The sequence below is a fragment of the Glycine soja genome, chromosome 15 (genome assembly GCF_004193775.1).
Source record: "Glycine soja cultivar W05 chromosome 15, ASM419377v2, whole genome shotgun sequence".
NCBI classification, from domain to species: Eukaryota; Viridiplantae; Streptophyta; class Magnoliopsida; order Fabales; family Fabaceae; genus Glycine; species Glycine soja.
Window position 1 is genome coordinate 596441 of NC_041016.1, and position 19231 is coordinate 615671.

At 29.9% G+C, this 19231-nt stretch overlaps 2 protein-coding genes across 2 annotated transcripts; both read left to right on the forward strand.

The window, feature by feature from the left end:
- Window positions 1–3041: 3041 nt before the first annotated feature.
- On the forward strand, window positions 3042–5442 carry LOC114387498 (SNF1-related protein kinase regulatory subunit gamma-like PV42a). Its single transcript, XM_028347697.1, has 3 exons — window positions 3042–3593; window positions 4115–4481; window positions 4817–5442. The coding sequence occupies exons 1-3, from the start codon at window positions 3064–3066 to the stop codon at window positions 5159–5161; spliced, it is 1242 nt and encodes a 413-aa protein (XP_028203498.1). The 5' UTR covers window positions 3042–3063; the 3' UTR covers window positions 5162–5442.
- Window positions 5443–10774: 5332 nt separating this feature from the next.
- On the forward strand, window positions 10775–12581 carry LOC114386420 (pseudo histidine-containing phosphotransfer protein 6-like). The gene is made up of 5 exons (XM_028346428.1): window positions 10775–11056; window positions 11172–11302; window positions 11573–11707; window positions 12007–12079; window positions 12201–12581. The coding sequence occupies exons 1-5, from the start codon at window positions 10988–10990 to the stop codon at window positions 12246–12248; spliced, it is 456 nt and encodes a 151-aa protein (XP_028202229.1). The 5' UTR covers window positions 10775–10987; the 3' UTR covers window positions 12249–12581.
- Window positions 12582–19231: the final 6650 nt, after the last annotated feature.

Genomic DNA, 19231 nt, shown 5'->3' on the forward strand with positions numbered 1-19231 from the left:
TTATTTTCCAAAAGAAAACAATGTAAGAATATCATGGTATAAAAAATAATGTATAATATAGTTATCGTAAAACATCAAATGCAAAGTTTAATATTTTTTTCAGTGTTCATGGGCCTCTATCCTCTTCCAATACATTTTCTGATTCCTTCTCTTCTATTCTGACTTTGAGATAAAGTTTGAACTTCCTTCACTAGGCCTCCATACAAGAAAACCTTATCTTTTTGGACTCTTCCTGTTTGAAATATAAAAATGTTCATTAATTATAAAAAAAATTGACTATATATAAAGGGAAACTGATTTAGTAAAGCTGCCCGTATATGTATACGTCATTAAGTATTATAAAACTAATATCAAAATCTGATGCTTATATATATAATCGATAGAATTTAAAAAAAAAAAAACAATACAAGAATTCGATAAAGGTGTCGGCATAACATGGGCCTTAAATTGATGAGTCATTTAATATACAATCACAGATGGCAAGAGCACAACGTGCATATCTCACAAGAACAGTGACGGATCTGATTCGAGACTAGTGGGACAATTAATCAATTTAAAAAATAAATTTAATAATAATTATCATATTCATGAACAAATACAAATATTAAACATATAATTAAAGTGAGAAAATGAGATGGTGAGTTTAAACACCTAAAAATAAGAAATATAAATATAAAATTTTAAGATAAATATTTATAATTTTATTAAACTAAGAGCATATATTTATTTATTTTCACATTAAAATAGGTTAAAGGATTCAAATATATAAGATTATGAGGTGTAAAATATAAAATTTTAAAATAAATATGTATAATTTTATTAAAATGAAAAATAAGTGTAAATCTTCGCTGCACAGAACTACACGTATAATCACTCATAAAAAGAAAAAGGAATTATTTAAATATACTCATTTACACGACAGTACATATCCATTCCCTGAGAATTATCCTAAAGAAAAGTATAGACTTACGTTATAAATACATACACAACAAGAAATATTATCATAATAATCACTTGCCCTATAATGAACGAGTCTACCATTCATGAATTAATTAAAATTACTAATAACTCGTATTATTAAAAATGTGCCAAAGGTTACTGTTTTCACCTATGATTTTTTTAACTATATAATTATGTAAGTAAAGATGTACTAGAATTAGCTTAAGCACGTTCTCATTATTTGCTGCTATATATAATCTGCAAACAACATTGGATGAAGACTTTATTAGGCAATTAAGTGAAGTTGTTTGCTTACGTCCGTAGACTGTGAACAAAGTATGCCTTTCAAACAAGGATTTCGAGGTATCTATAATTAATCAACATGCTTGCTTCTCAGTAGTAGTATTAGTATTAAACCAAGTTAAAGTAGACGTTAACCCATACCGAACATTGGTTTTGCATACATACTGTACGGTCTTAAAGTGCATATTTAACGCTTGCATGTGTGAGATAAAAGTACACATAAAAAGTATGTAATGCACTCAACTCGTGGTTCACCTTTTAGCTCAAAAATGACTTAAATGCTAAACAGAAAGCTATATATAGAAAAATAATCGTGCTACAATTTTAGTTGCAACTTCTCTTATTAATGTATTAATTCTAGGTGACTCGTGGGAGACTGTTAGTTAGAACTTTGTTAATCTATCATCCCTTTTTCGTTTTTTCTCCTCTTAATGTGAACCCAGGTCTAATTAAAATTAGTGTTAGTTTACATTGTATTGAACAATATCATCAGTACGTATGTGTTGTCCTAAATGATAGTAATAAAAATAAAGGCATAAAGGCAAATAAAATATCTTGGAAGTACTTGCATCATATATTGCTAGTAGAAGAATAACCGGGTTTGCTCAGCATATATAATAATTCCAATGTCTCTCTTGAAACATTCCTAGTGATAACGTCTACTATATGATTGGCTTAATTGCAAGCTAACTTGTTTTATGACAAAGGATATGATATATCTTCAATATTATAATTAGTTACACCACTAAATGTCATGATCGATAATGACGTTCTTACTAAACTATCATGAAAACATGTTTTATTTCTATTTTTCGTGGATTGCTTTTGGCATGCATAATGAATTAATTTAGGTTCAAAACCTAAAGCTGCGCTCTGCTAGCCGCGTTTGTTGAAAGCTCAATATGTTTAAACTTTTAAAATAGTTAGTTAACAATACAATAATATAAGGTTAATTGTACTTTTTTTTCGCCCATCGTTGACGTTTTTGTAAATTTTATCAGTAAATTATTGTCACATTTTATCATTCAACTTTCAAAATTTTATCCATCCTGTTATTTTTCATATTTTTCTGCCTACATTTTAAAATTGTGTATTTTACTATTTAATTTAAAAAATGATTAATTATAATATTACAGGAAATAATTAGTGTATAATTGTTTCAACTTAACTAAAGATCTCAAATTTAAATCCTATATACACAATTGTGTTAAGTATTTAGAAGAAAAATTTTACATTTTAATAATTCTACTTCACTCAACAAAATTGTCTTTAACAAAAAAAAAATACCTGTGATCTTAAATAAAAAAAAATATTATAGGACACAAAATGTGCTAAATTTTGAAAATCAAGTGACAATGCACGAAATTTTAAAAGTTGAGGGATCAAATGTGATTTTTTTTTTTAGTTTTGTAATAAAATTTGCAAAAGTGTGGAAGATGATTGCATAAAAAGTTTAATCAAGCCTACTTTTTTATATTTTGAAGCATTAATGGAAGTACTTGCAATATATATTGAATTACAGAAACATAAATATAGTTTACACCGACGCAAAAATGTGGTGCTGAAAAGTATATGGGACGTAAGTATACCAAAAAACAATACAAAAATTCGATAATAAAGTTGTCGGCATAACATGGGCCTTAATTTGATGAGTCATGTAATATACAAACACAGACGGCAAGAGCAGAACGTGCATGCACAACATTGCATATCTCACAAGACTACACGTATAATCACTCATCAAAAGAAAGGAATTAATTAGAGCCAAAACATTGATATATATCCAAACCACTGCTTTCCTAAAATGCTTACATATCTTTGATGCTGGCTTTGTGTTTTCCCATCAGTACACATCTTTGCACCAAGAAGCATTTGTTAGTTTTTTGCGATCAAAGTAAAATCAAAGCTATGCAGGAGGCGAAGCTCGGTGGCGAAATCAACATGCAACGCAGTGGAAGTATGCAACTAAAGGAGAAGAAGGTGAGGGATTTGATGGTGGACAAGAAGAGGCTAGTGGAGGTGCCGTACATGGCGTCGCTGGCCCACACAATGACTACACTGGTAGCGAACAAGGTTGTGGCGGTGCCGGTGGCTGCGCCGCCGGGGAAATGGATCGGAGCCGGAGGTTCCATGATCGTGGAGTCTGATAAGCAAACCGGAGACGTACGGAAGCACTACATAGGGATGGTGACTATGCTTGACATTGTGGCCCACATCGCTGGTGATGACCATTTGGGTGGTGGCGATGATATCACCAAAGACCTTGATCAAAAGATGTCTGACCCTGTCTCCTCCATCATTGGCCACTCCTTTGAAGGTCTTACCTTGTGGACTCTCAATCCTAATACCAGGTTATTTAACTAACTTGTCATCAACCTCATTCATTTCCTACACAGCATATCCAAAGAATCTTTCTTTGGTATTACGACTTTTAGGATTTTCTTACAAATACTATAAAGTTGTCTCAATAACACTCAGCATAGTGTAATATACAATACAATGTTTCATATTATTAGCGTATTGTTAGTGTTAATTTTTATAGAGTTTTTAATCTTCATGAGCTGTGGTTGTAAATTGTTAACCAAACCAATAAAAAATGATGGTATATATAACTTTATATATTTACCTGATCTGATATTATCATATTAGTAAGATGTGTTGGCAGACACATTTTAAGTGGTGAAAATATTCACCTAAAATTATTTGCTTGACACAAAAAATCAATTTATTCTTTTAATTGCAATTTTTTATCGGACAAATATTAATGATTAGTTTTGTTCGTTTTTACAGCACAAGGATCGGATCTGCACCTGCTATGTTTCAGTTTCCTTCTTTCTTAACCATCTTACCAATCTTATACCTTATGTGTTAGTCTGCTAGATTGTATGGAAGTGTTGAGCAAAGGGGTGCATCGTGCTATGGTACCGGTAGATGGGCAGGCGGAGAACATGTCAGCTGGGGTGGAACTTGTAGAGTCTGCTTCCAGCTACCAAATGCTGACTCAGATGGATGTGCTTAGGTTCTTGCATGATCGTGCTGGTGAAGCTGATCGTGAACTGCAGAGCATTCTCTCTCGTTCTGTTCAAGATTTGGGGGCCGACACTGAACAGATTTATGCCATCACTGACCGCACAAAACTCGTGGATGCCATTAAGTGCTTAAAGGCCGCTATGTTAAATGCTGTTCCTATTGTTAGAGCCTCTGATGTCGGTCAAGATGATCACAAGCAGCATATAAATGCAAGTCTCTCATTAATTCTGGATCTCCATGCCCTTTTGGCCTTCTTCTATCATAACAAGGATCTTGCTAACTAAGTTCCTAATTAGTTAAGGAACTAAAAAGGAAAAATATGAAGAGCGTAAAAAAGAGATTATGAACAATTATTTCTATCTCCTAATAATTAAAATCATTCATATATCTTAAGTTGCCTAACCAATACCCTAAAATTTTCCGTCTTTATACCTTTAGTTCCTTACCTAATATTCTTAGGCACTTGTTAACATTTGTCTAACAATCTAATAATATTGTTATCTTATATTCCTTCCTAATTTTGGTATCACGTACGATTTTGCAGGGCAGATGCAGGAAGCTTATTGGTACATTTTCTGCAACTGATTTGAGGGGATGCCACGTAGCCACGCTGAAATCATGGTTGGGAATAAGTGCACTAGCATTCACTGAAGAAGTTGCATCGAGTCCTTTGTACACAGAATCGGACACCCAGATCAATAGAAGGGAGCTTGTCACTTGCTTTGCCGAATCACCCTTGTCTGAGGTGATTGAAAAGGCAGTGACTAGGCATGTTCATCGAGTTTGGGTGGTGGATCATGAAGGTTTGCTCGTGGGGGTTGTTTCACTTACAGATGTAATTAGAGTTACAAGACATTCTATGCTATCATCAGATTCTGATGATCTGTAACAAGCTCAGTTTCATGCCCAGTTGGAGCTTTGCTTAATCTGTCATGAGAACTGAGCATTTTGGAAAATTAGTAAAATAGGTCTGTTGCTACATGTATGGTGTGATCCTAAAGAATATCTATAGATATTAATATACACTATACAGTAGTACTCCTTTGGACTCAATCGATGTTAGTTGCACGTTCCATGTTTCGTTGGTAACATCTTGTTTATGAAACATTGAGAAAATTACTGGCTGCATAATAATGCACAAATGTTACATATGAAAAGTGTTTGACTCAAGTGGAATATGCTTTGCTTAGTGATTCTAAATTTTGATTGGAGTCAAGCCATTTATGGGTCAGGCACAGTCCTCGGGCAAAACTGAAGGTCAGAAGGTGGTTCATACCTATTCCACCAAGTCATGTGCAAACTGTGATGATATTATTGAGATGAAAAGATTGAATATCGATGAAACTATGACATATTAGTATTATCGAGATGAGAAATTGGATGTCCAATTAGGATGCAGTGAGGGAGAATGCTCATGCAAAAATCATGGGGGAGGAGAAAAAGTCTTCTCAGTTAATTCCCTCAATAAATAAATATATTCTTAGTAGCTATCACAGTTGTGCATTAACATCTTATGAATAACTCTCATTCTGATCCTCAGCTTGTAAATGGAAATAAATTTTTACAATTCACAATTTTATTTTGTAATACTCTCTTCTATGGAGAGTTATATCAGATAAGAATAAAAAAATTAAAAAAAATTGAATAATATATAAGTGAAAAGGAGGACCTGTAAATTTAATGTCTTATGTAAAATGTGGTTTAATGTGTCTTATATATTTTATGTAAAATACGGTTTAATGTGTCTTATATATTTTATGTAAAATGTGGTATAAAATTTATTTGAATGGATTATTAATTTTTTATTATTTTAAATTTTTAATTGATCGACATTAAATGTGGTGAGAAGAAGGCTTGCTAAATAGTATTGAAAATTAATAATATTTATTAGATGACATTAAATTAAATGTGGTGAGAAGAAGGCTTGCTAAATAGTATTGAAAATTAATAATATTTATTAGATGACATTAAATGTGAATTTTAATATGACTATAAATGTTAAAAATTTATTTATTTCGTTTATATATCCTTTTCGCGACATCCCTTTAAATTTTTAACATATTACAAAGGACTAAAATTAAATTTGATCAAAAGTATAAAAATTAAAAACATATTTTACCTTAAATATTAGTAATTTTATGAATTTTTTATGAATTTTATGAATTCTAAAAACATATTTTACCTTAAATATAAGCATATACTACCTTAAATATTAGTAATTTTATGAATTTTTTATATTTCACACAGATATAATCATAAAAAGCTTGAGAGTTAACACATATATAATCACAAAAAGCTTGAGAGTTATCGTGGCTTAATTAAATATCATAATATTATCGGAACATTAATATGATAAAGTACATAAATCAACAAGTGCAAGAGGGTCTGAATGAGGCAACAACTCAACAGATTCTTGGAAAGACTAAACAAAAAGGGAAAGAAAGGGAGTGGGTATCTGGTATACAAAAGGTACTATAACACCATGTAATTAAAAACTTAGAAGACAACAACCTCGAGCATCGAAACCACCAGCTCTTCCTTTCCTTTGCAACTCAATCACCATATACCCTAAACAAACAAGTTAATACTATAATTTATTCCCTCTGTCTCAAAATGGTTCTGCTTTTAGTTTTTGAAAAAAATAATCTAAATTGATTGATATTTTCATTTTTTAATTAAATATTTAAACATCTATTTTAATTTTGTCATCTAATAAATATTATTATCTTGAAATACTTAATAATACACTTATTAAAAATAAAATAAGTATATTTTAATAAAATTATTTTATAATAAATATTAATACTTATTCTGTTGAAATATTTATTTTCTTAATCTTTGAGAAAAAAAATGTTAAACAACAATTATTTTGAAATGGAGAGAATAGTGTAATATTTGGAAATGAAGAGTAAAAGAATGACAATATTTTAACTTTAAACTCCTAGAGAACAAAAACTCATTTAGAATTTCGAAAACCAAAAAGGAAATGAAACAAAAATCATATAATAAAGACAGGACAAAAGGCATATATTGGTTGTTGGAACGAATGGAATAATGGTCACTGTAAATAAGCACGGGAGAGCAAAAAGTTGGCTCGATTATGAAGTCTATGGACTACAGTTAATTAAGTATCGTTTATAATTTTAACTATAACATTGGTATAGTCGCCTCAAAAGTACTTCCCCTAAACTGCAATTTTAAGATGCTTTATTTATCAGGCCTGCTTACGTCAATACAAAGCATGCTTCCATCTATACATATGAGCATTATAACAAAGGTATTGCTACGTTAATCTTTTCTTGTGATGGAGTACAATATTGGTACATGAGGATTTACAGTCCACCTAATCACTTGACCCAAAATTATACACATGAACTCTTGGCGCCTTAACTAGTTTTATTTGAAAGCCTTAAACAAAAATTAATATATATAAATATAAATCCTTGAAAGCATGCAATACCAAATAATATATAGGATTTATATGATGTATCTTTTTAAAGATACTCACAAGAATATACATCCATTCCCTGAGAATTATCCTAAAGAAAAAGTGTAGACGTATTCCATCTTTAGATTCACATATAAGTAAAAATAATAATTTTTTGATTACTTATGAAAATTAGTTGAAATTATTTAATTTTATTAATCTTAAATATAATATAAGATTATTTTAAAATATTTTTTCTTAGAATTAAATATCATAAATAAAATCCGTAAAAATAAAATTATAATTAAATGCAAAATATTTTTAAAAATAATATTATTAAATAATAATAAAATTTATTTATTTATTTATTTATATTTAAATTCAAGACATAAAATAATTTTTTTTACTTATATATAAGTAGTTACTCTATAAATATATACATAACAACTCATATTACTATCATAATCATGTGTCATATACACTCGTAGTAATTATGTAAGTAATATTAGCTTAAGTTCTCATTATTAGCTGTTATAATCTGACTGCAAACAACATTGGATGAAGACTTTATTAGGCAATTAAGTAGTTTGCTTACGTCAGTAGACTATGAACAAAGTATGCCTTTCAGGCAAGGATTTCGAGGTATCTATAATTAATCAATTAACATGCATGCTTCTCAGTACTAGTACTATACTAAACCAAGTTAAAGTAGACGTTAACCCATACCGAAGATTGGTTTTGCATTCACACTGTACGGTTATTAAAGTGCATATTTAACGCTTGCATGCGTGAGATAAAAGTAAACATAATAAGTAGACGAAGTAGTCATTCTTGCTCTAAACACCTATAAATTTGTTTTTAAAAGATAAAAATTAAAATTTTAATTTTTGAAAGTAAAAAAATTTAATAAATTTATTTCTCTGTTAATTTTTATCTATTATCATTAATAAAATAACTTATATGACAAAAAAAAACTAAAATGTTACAAAAATAATTATCAATAAATAAGTTTTTTTTTTTCAAGTGCTGCCACATTTGCTGTTTAGGCCATCAATCAGTTAAAAGTCTACCCATTTCATGCTCTCCAGAACAAAGTTTCCCGTTCATAAGTTGCACAAACTTTTCAATACACCACCTGTCACCCACAAACTTGTTTAATAGCAGTAGCCACCATCACCTTAGCTATCCTCTGTGTACAGACCTAGACTTCAAGCCAACCACAGTCCAGGCTTTTATTTAGTCAGGTGGGTGAAGGTGTTTTTTTCCTCGATCGGAGAACACTGATATTTTAATTAATTGAATTAAAAATTAATCTTATTCTAAATAAAACGTTTTTTAAATGCAGTTAGACCTTACATTAATACATTAATCTTATAGGTGGGTGAAGATTTGATTATAATGAAAAAATAATATTTAAATTTTGTCCATTATTGTCACCTTTTCATTGTTTTCTCCTCTAAAACAAGATGAGTGAAAGAAAAAAAATGAATTAAGCCAGCGAAATAAGAGAAAGGGGGAGCATAGAGTGTGAAGTTGGCAGCTAAAAGCCTAACACTACATGTTAGTTTATACATTGTAGGTAAACTATATACAGCTGTAGTATAAAAATTACACATTGTTAGTTTTTTTTTCTTACTGAAAATAAATTAATTTGTATTTTCAATTGAGCTTTTCATTACAATTATACATAAAAGGTCATTAAAATTAAATATATTTTTATTATTAAAATTTGAAGATAAATACTAACAATACACACTTTCTTACATATTATTTCTAACACATCATTAATTAAAATTTATTTACAATCATATAATTATATAATCTCACTACTCTTATTTAACCAGCTTCCACGTATGATTGTAAAGTTTGCAACAAATTTTAACCAACATCAAATGTTTCATCCCATCTCAAATATATAAGTTATAAAAACTAATTTTCATTGATAAAATATATTAGTTAATTTTATTTTTTTATTCATAAAAATAAAAAAAATAAGTATAGAACCAAATAAACTAAATCCCAGGAGTGGGTGCAGAGAGTTGCAGGGAGGAGAGAGGCGCACGCGAAGGGAGGGGATCAGAACAGAAAAGAAGGTGAGGAATTGTAACCCTAAAACACCACCGCGCCTTGGCCTGGGGGCATGTATTGTAGAAATATGGTCCGGTAGGGTAGATACCCCACATTCACCTCGATTACTCCCACTCTACTGCATGCCTCCTTCCTTCTTTATTTAACACCCACAGGCCACAGGTCACAGGTATATACTACTAACACTAACTTTTAACTACTTTTAATTAGTATTTTTTTTATGTAGTGTCGGTATTAAATGTTTATTTATTTATTACTTCATATTTTTTTATAAGATTTAATATATTAAGCTAATTTATCAAAATTATAGAAACAAGTTAATTTAGTTATTTATCATTTTTTAAATTAAGACCTCATATTTAAGGAAATTTTTGAGAAAAAATATTTTTGGTCCATGTTCTTCCACTTAAATTTAGTTTTGGTTTCTATAGTAATTTCATCCCAATAAATTTAGTCCTTTAACTTTAAAAAATAAATGGATTTAATTTATGTTTAAATTTTTAATATTTAATGATGATTTTTTTATCGTCCAAAGTTGAAATCAGGTTAAGTTTACATATTTTTTAAAGTGAGAAGACTAGATTAATTCTTATGAAAAGTATTGGATAGAAAATTTAATTTGATTTTTATAATATTAATGTTAATAGCTAAATTAACTTATAAATTAATTAATTGAGATTTATAAAAAAGACTAAAATTGTATTATACTGTACTCGTATCATAATTCTAACATGATTTTAATTTTGAAGTAAGTATTTTTTATTTATTAATTAATATCTTAACCAATATTCTAATCATAACTACTGGTACTAATTAAAATAAAAAAAGAGAACTTTTTAACTATCTTTATTTTATTTTTGAATTCCTTAATCATGATTCTGAAAAGTACCAAGAGTTATAAATTTCTGTTGTGTGGCTGTTCGTCCTCGTGGAATGCTTTAAATAGGAGTATTAGCATTCCCGTGACAGCAATAGAAGCTGCAGGAACACATAACCCGATAGAAAGAAAGAAACTTTAGGGGTGTGTGTGACATTATAAGTCTCCATTGTTCCCTCTTGTAACGTTCTTGGCGTAATTAATTAGTACTAGTCGTTACCCTTATTAATAGAGTACGTACTACACTGCTAGCTCTGTTCATTTGGTGTGGTTGCCTAATCTGAGTGTTTAATCAGTTAGCCAAAACGGGTCTCTCTCTGTGGATGCTTGGTTTCGGTGCGGACCTCTTGTGGGCCGACATGAACCGTCTACTCGCCTTTCTTTTCCACCAGGTAATTAAGTTCTGCTATAGCTTCTGCTGCTACTTTATAAGTATATATATAGACGAGTTTACGTATGTGGAGTATGTTAATAATTACATGCCTATGCATGCATGCATGCATTCAGGGAGTGTTGGATGAGCAATTTTTGCAGCTTCAACAGCTGCAAGATGAGGCCTCCCCTAACTTCGTCTCTGAGGTCGTCAACATTTATTTCCACGAGTCCGAGAAGCTACTCACCAATCTCAGAGGATTGCTGTAATTAATTATTTTTCTTTTTTTATTCTTACATTTGGATTAATATATTATAGACAAATCCTAATTAATGTCTTTTAAAACATTAGTTAAAGAATTAAAATAAGATTTTTTTTTATTAAAATACGTAAAATTACATTGTTGATAATCTTTTTTTTATACTTTCACATGATTTTTACAATAAATAATTTTTTAACTAATGCCCTAAGTAGTGCACAAGACTTCAATACTATATGTTGCCACTTAATTAATTGTATGCATGATTAATTGCAGAATGGAAAGGGAGTACAAGAAAATGGGGATCCATTTGAATCAGTTCATGGGTAGCAGCTCAAGCATTGGTGCCAAGAGAGTCACAAACGTCTGTGTTGCCTTTCGTGCTGCTACTGACCAGAGCAACCGTGCTGGGTATAGATACCTAACTTCCTCTCAAAATTCGTGCATATCTCCACTCTTTTTACTTTTTATCAACCCAACAAATGAAAAAAAGAAAATGCTTTTCAGTGTTTGCCTTGCCCGCACCCTCACTAAAACGTCTACAAAATTAAAAAAGTTTATTCATTTGTTACAATGTAACATCTCAACAATACAAACTGTATATTTGATGGCATCATATCTCGTAAAAATTCTCAAAAAGTAAGGTGATTAATTAGTGTATTTATTTATTATTGCAAGCTAACTGCAATTATCCACGTGCCAAATTGCAGATGCTTGCGAGCGTTGGAGATGCTGGAGCATGAATATTGCTATCTCAAGAACAAATTGCATGAACTGTTCCAAGTAATGTTGCATTGCATTTAATTAATTAAGCTAACTAGTCATATGCTACAACATTTTCATTATTATGATTAAGAATTTAACACTAATTTACAATACCGTATATTTATATGGTTATGTACAGATAGAGCAGCAACGTGCTTTGGTAGCAGGAGTGAGATACCCTGTGTAGAATCAATAATGCAAATGAGACCGAATTGGTAGAATAAATATCTCGATCGATGATTTGTTTTCCCTTTTCCTTTCCTTTTTCTTCTCCTTTGTGGCTAAAGGCACGCCTTTTGTAGTTGTTTTAGAGACAAATTACCAAGCTATATATGCATACCTAGGTTATGTACGTAGGGAATAGAACAAGCTAGGGATGAGGATGATCACTGCCTCAGGTATTTTGAATTCTCCTGTAAATAGTGGTATCATGCTCTTCTTGCGGCATGCTTTGCTGTAAGTCGTTTAGTTAACTTTTGAATGAAAATTGATTGGTTCCTAGTTGATTTTATGTTCTTCATATAGGAAATTGCCTTTGTGTCGTATGAACACTACATACTCCTCTCTAGTTACCAAATTTCTCTCATTTTTTAACTAATAATCGAATCATCAATTATATAAAAACATTTCTTTGTAAATTAAAATCTTCGTTCAGACAACTTCCGTACTATTCAAACATTAATATAATACTGGTTCTATATTGTCTCTGTTTTTATTTTGAATAGAGAAAGGATGGGAAGAAAGCGGATTAATTAATAGGGAATAGAATGGCAAATGATTAAACTCATATGTCGTAGGGTAAAAAAAAAAAAGAGAATTTTTTCCTCAATTTTTTTGTCACCGGAACCCATGTATATGCCCTTCTATAGTTAGCTTCCATCGGAATCCCAAAAAACTTAAACAATATGTTTAGACAGAGAATCTTAATTGAGAAAAGTAATTTGTTCCAGAGAATTTAAATTTTTTTAATTTAAAATTCATTATTTTGATGTTTTTTCATAAAGAATTTAAATTTTTGAAATTTTAAAACAGAATTTTAATCAACTAAAAATGTAGAATTTTAATTTTCTTCTAAAAGGTGAGAAATTGAAATTTCTCTTCTTGATTGAAGAACATTTCAAAACATTTGTGTAAAACCTTCATCCTTTCTTCCACAGTTCCTAAAATCCCGTTCTAGAACTCACGACTCTTCCCTCACACTGGTGATCTTCTTCTTCAAAAAATATTGTCTGAGCTAACGTCGATTGAGTGCAGACATAGGGGGATACGTAGAATTGCACCCACCAGTCAGGGGAGCAGTCTTCGCTGCCTATCACGCGGTGGAGGTGCTCGCCGACACAGAGAGCTTGGACCATGCCTTGCGTCGTTGACTGAATGGTCGGATATGGTAGTGTACGTTGTCGTGTGCTGATTCCCCTACGACTTCCCATGCCGCATCAATATTTTTCTCTTTGGAAGTACACCAATCATATATTTTCTTCTCTTTGTATTCATTTTCTTTCACCTTCACAATTTTAATTTTTTTTTATTCAAACACAAAATTTTGAAAATAAAATAATTTCAATTGAAGTATTTGAAATTATTAAAATTTAAAATTTCTTTGAATTTTAAATTTCCTCATCTAAACATACTCATGAGCCGGCAATTTAGGATTACCGCTAGTCTTTGTAAAGTCTCATTTGAAACAGTTATAACAGTCAACTTAACTTTATGAAAATTGACCTTCAACCCAGATATTATCTCAAAGCATTTGACGAGGACTACTTTGAGAGAAAGGACATTCTGGATTAAGGCCTCCCCATCAGCGAATTGTAAGGAGATAAATAAATCCCTGTCACCCATGAGAAAGAGGAACGACACCAAGGGATCGTCCTGTCTCAAGCCTCTGATATTCTTTAACTCTTTCGTAATACTGACGTAGTTGAGGATTCTAAACAACCTCGAATCCAGTGAATCCACTTAGAGCAAAAACCAAAACGATGAAGCATATAATACTAAAAGGACCATATGATAGAATTGTATGTTTTCTCAAAGTCAGTTTTGAAGACAAAACATGATCTTTTTCTCTTTTTGGCGTCCTGTATAATTTCATTGGCCATCCACAACTTTGGCAAGACACCATAAAATGGAACTCCTTAACAGCTTTAACAATATCCCCATTGATCACCTCCCAACAAGCTTTTCTAAAGTTAAAATTACACCCGTCTGGCCCGGGGCATTTGTTGCCATCGCATTCCCGTACCACCAATTTGATCTTTTCCATGTTGTATTTAAGTTCTCCCTTGCTACCTTTCACTAGGAGAAGGATTGAAGAAACTTGATTCACGCCAAATAATGATGAATAGAAAGAATATGGGACAAATTTATATAAGTTCAATCATTATCATTATAATCTACATAAATTCACAAGTTGTGATTATAATTTTCTCTACTATCAAATCATAGTATTCGTTACAAAAAAAATAAAAAAAATCACAGTATTACAATAGTAGGCCTTTTACTTTTGAGAAAATCTAACCTCATGATGCCCTAGTGGGAATCACTAGTGAATTTACCTTACGGATCTTACAATCTAGAAACACAACACGGATACCACCATTTCTCACAGAAAATAAAAAATTGAGTCTCACTCTAAACAATGAAGATTATCACAAATTAATTAAAGTATATATATATATATATATATATATCAGTGACTCTTAATCTCAACTAGAAAGAATTAAGAGAGGATGATTAATTTCAATAATTCTTTCAATTGATTAGTTTTAGGGTTAGAAAACTTTAATAATAGGATTTTAATTAAGGTAACCAAGGGTTTTCAAAATCCTTTAAATGAATTAATATTTAATTTGAGAATCTTTGTAAAAGGTGTTAAATTCAATTCTAGATTATCTAATTTCATTGAGTATTCGTACCAACTGAATATAACTCGATCATTTAACAACATAATCAGATATATATACGACCTTTTACATTATTATTATCATCATCACATATATTAATATATTATGTTAAACATAATTTAAAATTTGAAAATATAATAAATAAGCTCAACTATCATACCCAAAAGCCTAAAAATTCAAAAACTAAAACTATTGTCCCATGATTTGAAACTTTCAATGTTCTCAAATAGTAAAATAAATGGGACAATTAAAATTTCAATTATATCTAAAATAGTTTGAAATAAATTAAAAAAACAAAATAAATATTCTACAACTAACTAAAAGTTTAAATCTTAATTTCATGAGACTCTTTAAGTGAAATCGCGAGAAATAAGAAAACAAGATACAATCTCATTCTTAATAATAATAATAATAATAATTGATTTTATAAATTCTAAAATATATCATAATAATAATAATAATATAAATTAACATGTTAGGAGGTCAGGTTAGTGAATCTAGATATTAAAACTTATAAGATCCAATCCAAAATTTAACAAATTTTAATAAATTGGATCGAATTTGATCCGATAAAAAAAAATAAAAATCTAACCCTTTAAGTTTAGGTTGACTTGTGTTAATTTGGGTTCCCCATAACCAAACCGGTAAAGCACGCCTATCGTATTGGCATGAGAAAAACGCATCGTGCATTATATACTGTATGTTTGGGTCAATGCTTAAGTTTAGAAAGTTGGTTTTTGTTGAAAAATATTGATTTTGACGTGATTTATATTTTCTAAAAAGAAATTAATAGTAAAATTCAGTGTACATTTTTTTATATAATTAAAAAATGCTTAAATTTATTTTAACTTAAAGTATTATCATAAAATGAAATATGTAGAGATTTACTTAAAATCTCATTAGTTGATATTCAAATTAATTTTGAATGATCCATCATGAATCTAAACATCCACTTGCATAATGCATTACCTCTGACAGTGTTTTCTTTTTTTGACTGTATTAGTGCTAAAATTTGATAACTACCTTTTTCAACATATTTAAGGATATATATCAATTCTTTGTTTGGTAATTAGATATAAGCTATCAAGGTGGTAGGTGATATCTGATTTTCTTTAACATGTTATTGTCGAGTCAACATATAAATTCCTAAAATTATTTTAAACATTTTTCTGCAATAAGTTTTAAATGGAAAATAAATTATTATGTAAATTTAATTTGAATGTTTGACTATATAAAGAATTAAAGATTTTGTTGTAGTCATTATTTGTTATATATTTAAGAATTATTATTTTTTATAGTAATTACTTTAAAAATTATTCATAAAATATTTCATAACTAGTTGATAGTATAAAAAAATTACATTAATAAAATTCATATTATATATTATATTGCCATCAAACGAAGAAGTTGGTGTCTCTTGGAGCCCAGCAAGTAGGCCCATCACCAACTAGTCCGTGTTTAGATTACAATTACATTACATGACACCACTTTTTTTTGTCTTAACCAGACTTTCCCCAACCGACCCAATCACAAGGAGAAATCTACTTTTTCGCTTAATGATAGTCCAAATAGGCAAATTCTAAACACTACTAGTAACACCTTTCGATGTGGCAAATCTTTGTCCACTAATCTAAATATAGTTAACGATAGACAACGGGAAAAAGTTACGTTAAATATTTTAAATTAGATCAATAACACATTTATACGTGTTTTCTGTACCAAAAAATAAAAAAAAACACGTGTTTAAATATAAATAAACTTACTTTTGAAAAGCTTTATTAGTTAACCACTGCTTTTGTTTAGATGCGATTATTGCTTGATTTGAATAGTATGAATCAAATGGGCAAAGTTATATTCGTTTATCATGCTAAATAAATTTGTATTAACCGAATCCAAACAAATTATTAGCCGAAATAAAAAAATTATACATTTAAATAAGTTGATGAGTAATACTGTAATAAAAAAAACGAAATCAAAGAATACATGCGTAAAAGATTTTTAAATTGATTGAGATTAAACCAATTGAAAGTCGTCACGTAAAGATAGAGTTTATGCAGCTAAAAATTGATTGAGATCAAACCAATTGAAAGTTTTCAAGTCAAACGAAGGGCCCACGAGCACGATAAGTAAAAATAGGTTACTAACTTCTGAAACAAAATCATTTTTTTTTATTAGATCAGCCGATCAGTGATTAAACTAATATACCCTTCAATAAAAAAGTTCTCTCTTCTCCTATTTTTACGAGCATTCAAATGATGAAGTTATCCATTTCGATTTTTCCTTCATTTGTTTTCTCCTTATTTGAGCGAAATTACGTGTGTTAGAGTGTCCGTGTGAATGGATAATATAATCCTCAAATTCCATTATCTCAGCACCAACTTAGTTCATTCGTAAACTACTACGACCATGTCAAACATTTTTTATATATATTAGTACTAATTTGTTGACTAGTATCACTATTCTGATTCTCCATATCGAATCCATTTAGAGCTATTTATATATTTGATCATTGTTAGACTTGTGGAAAATATATTTGTGGGTGACTTTTAGTTTTAGCAAATTGTAACGGTGATAGCGGCAGACATGTAGAAATGTAGTGGGTTTTGACTTTGAGGAAATTTAATGATAGCCGTCGCGTACGTACACACTATGCGGCATTCCATGATAGAGTGGTTTCTACTTTCTATGGTTAATTAGCATTTTGAATTTTTGGGTTGGATCTCATGACAGATGAGGAGCGTGGTAGGGACTGGGGAAAGGCTGGCATGCCAATCACCTTGTTCCCCCTCTCTGCCAGTACATCAATAATGGTAGGGATGTATGAAAATTATTTCAGTAAAAAAATTCAACCAAATTGGTTTTAAATTATTTTAGTTGATTCGATTTTATATTCAAATAATTAAATTGATTTAAAAATTGATTCAAAATCGAACCGATTTTAAAAAATTAGTTTTAAATTGGGATTAGTTTCGAATTAATTTTTGAACTATTTTTTTAAATATAAAATATTTAAGTGAAAATCAGTTTGGTTAATTTGATTTAGGTCTGATTATAATTCGATTCAATCCAAATCGATTTTTTTACACCCCTAGTCAATTGTCTCTTCATTCTTGTATAATTTCATGTTATCACTAGAAAATTATACTATATCAACATATTTACACCCTTATTTTCAGCTTGAAAAATAAGAGAAGGGAGCATATGGCACAAGAGAGAGAATATGATGAATGGAAATATAGAAGAAAAATAGGTGAGAAATATGGTGTATTATATGAGTGTTTGATAATTGTTATGTATATTTAGTTTGTGCACTTAAATTATATAACAATTATATAATTTCTTCTCTTTTTATGATTCTTTTAATTTAAAAAGATAGGAATTAAGATTCTTTTGAGTTTTTATCTTAAAAATGTTAAAGTTAGTAAATTTATAGTGTTTTGTTTTATTTTGTAGAGTTTTTGGATACATGAACAAAAGAATGAAAGATGTATGAAGAACTAGAGCAACACGCCAATGCACGCTCAACATGTGAAGCCAAATTGGAAGCCAGTTGTATCAAGCATGACATTAAATGTGTGCTTGTATGCTTAACGCATGGTTATTTAAGTCAGTTGTATTTTGCATGTGTGTTCAACGCGCACATGCAAACTTAGCGCACAAACATTTTTAGAAAGCATGATTGTGCATCGTTTTGAAGATTATAAAAGGCTACACTCTATTTTTTGGAGGGAGTTCGTTTACAACATGCTCTGAAGCAAAAAAAAAATCCACTCTGGGAGCTTTTTTTCTTCCATTTTCTTGTTTTATCTTTTGTTTTTTAGCCTCTCGTGACTATGAGAGATTAAATTATTCATTATTGGGGGCTTGAATACCAAACACTCTTTGATGCAATGCACTTTACTATCCATTTAATGTTATTTCAATATTATTATTTTCTTTCTTAGTTTATTGTTTTGTTTATAGTTTGATTATCCATTTACATGTATGTTATAGAATTTTAATTACTGAGAAATGTTTTTACCCTATGAACTTAAAAGAGTTTCTAAGTAACTCATGTCTAGGAATAAAATAATGCTATTAGTTTTATTTATGCATTGTTAGTCTCAAAGCAAATTACTTGGTCTAGCTCTTAAGGGATTAAAAGTAAAATTAGGTGGTTTAGGTTCTTTCACATGAAGAATCATGGCTAGAGTAGTTTAGTTGATGAGAGTAATAGTTGAACTAATTTTAAATGATGAAAAATTCTTAAAATTACATCAAAAGTAAT

What these genes read in the sequence shown, in the direction of transcription:
- LOC114387498 (XM_028347697.1), top strand. Translation starts at nt 3,064, where the DNA reads ATGCTGGCTTTGTGTTTTCCCATCAGTACACATCTTTGCACCAAGAAG. An exon ending in ACTCTCAATCCTAATACCAG is followed by an intron (nt 3,594 to 4,114) that starts GTTATTTAACTA and finishes CTTATGTGTTAG; the next exon opens with TCTGCTAGATTGTATGGAAG. An exon ending in ATCACAAGCAGCATATAAAT is followed by an intron (nt 4,482 to 4,816) that starts GCAAGTCTCTCA and finishes ACGATTTTGCAG; the next exon opens with GGCAGATGCAGGAAGCTTAT.
- LOC114386420 (XM_028346428.1), top strand. Translation starts at nt 10,988, where the DNA reads ATGCTTGGTTTCGGTGCGGACCTCTTGTGGGCCGACATGAACCGTCTA. An exon ending in ACCAATCTCAGAGGATTGCT is followed by an intron (nt 11,303 to 11,572) that starts GTAATTAATTAT and finishes GATTAATTGCAG; the next exon opens with AATGGAAAGGGAGTACAAGA. An exon ending in AATTGCATGAACTGTTCCAA is followed by an intron (nt 12,080 to 12,200) that starts GTAATGTTGCAT and finishes GGTTATGTACAG; the next exon opens with ATAGAGCAGCAACGTGCTTT.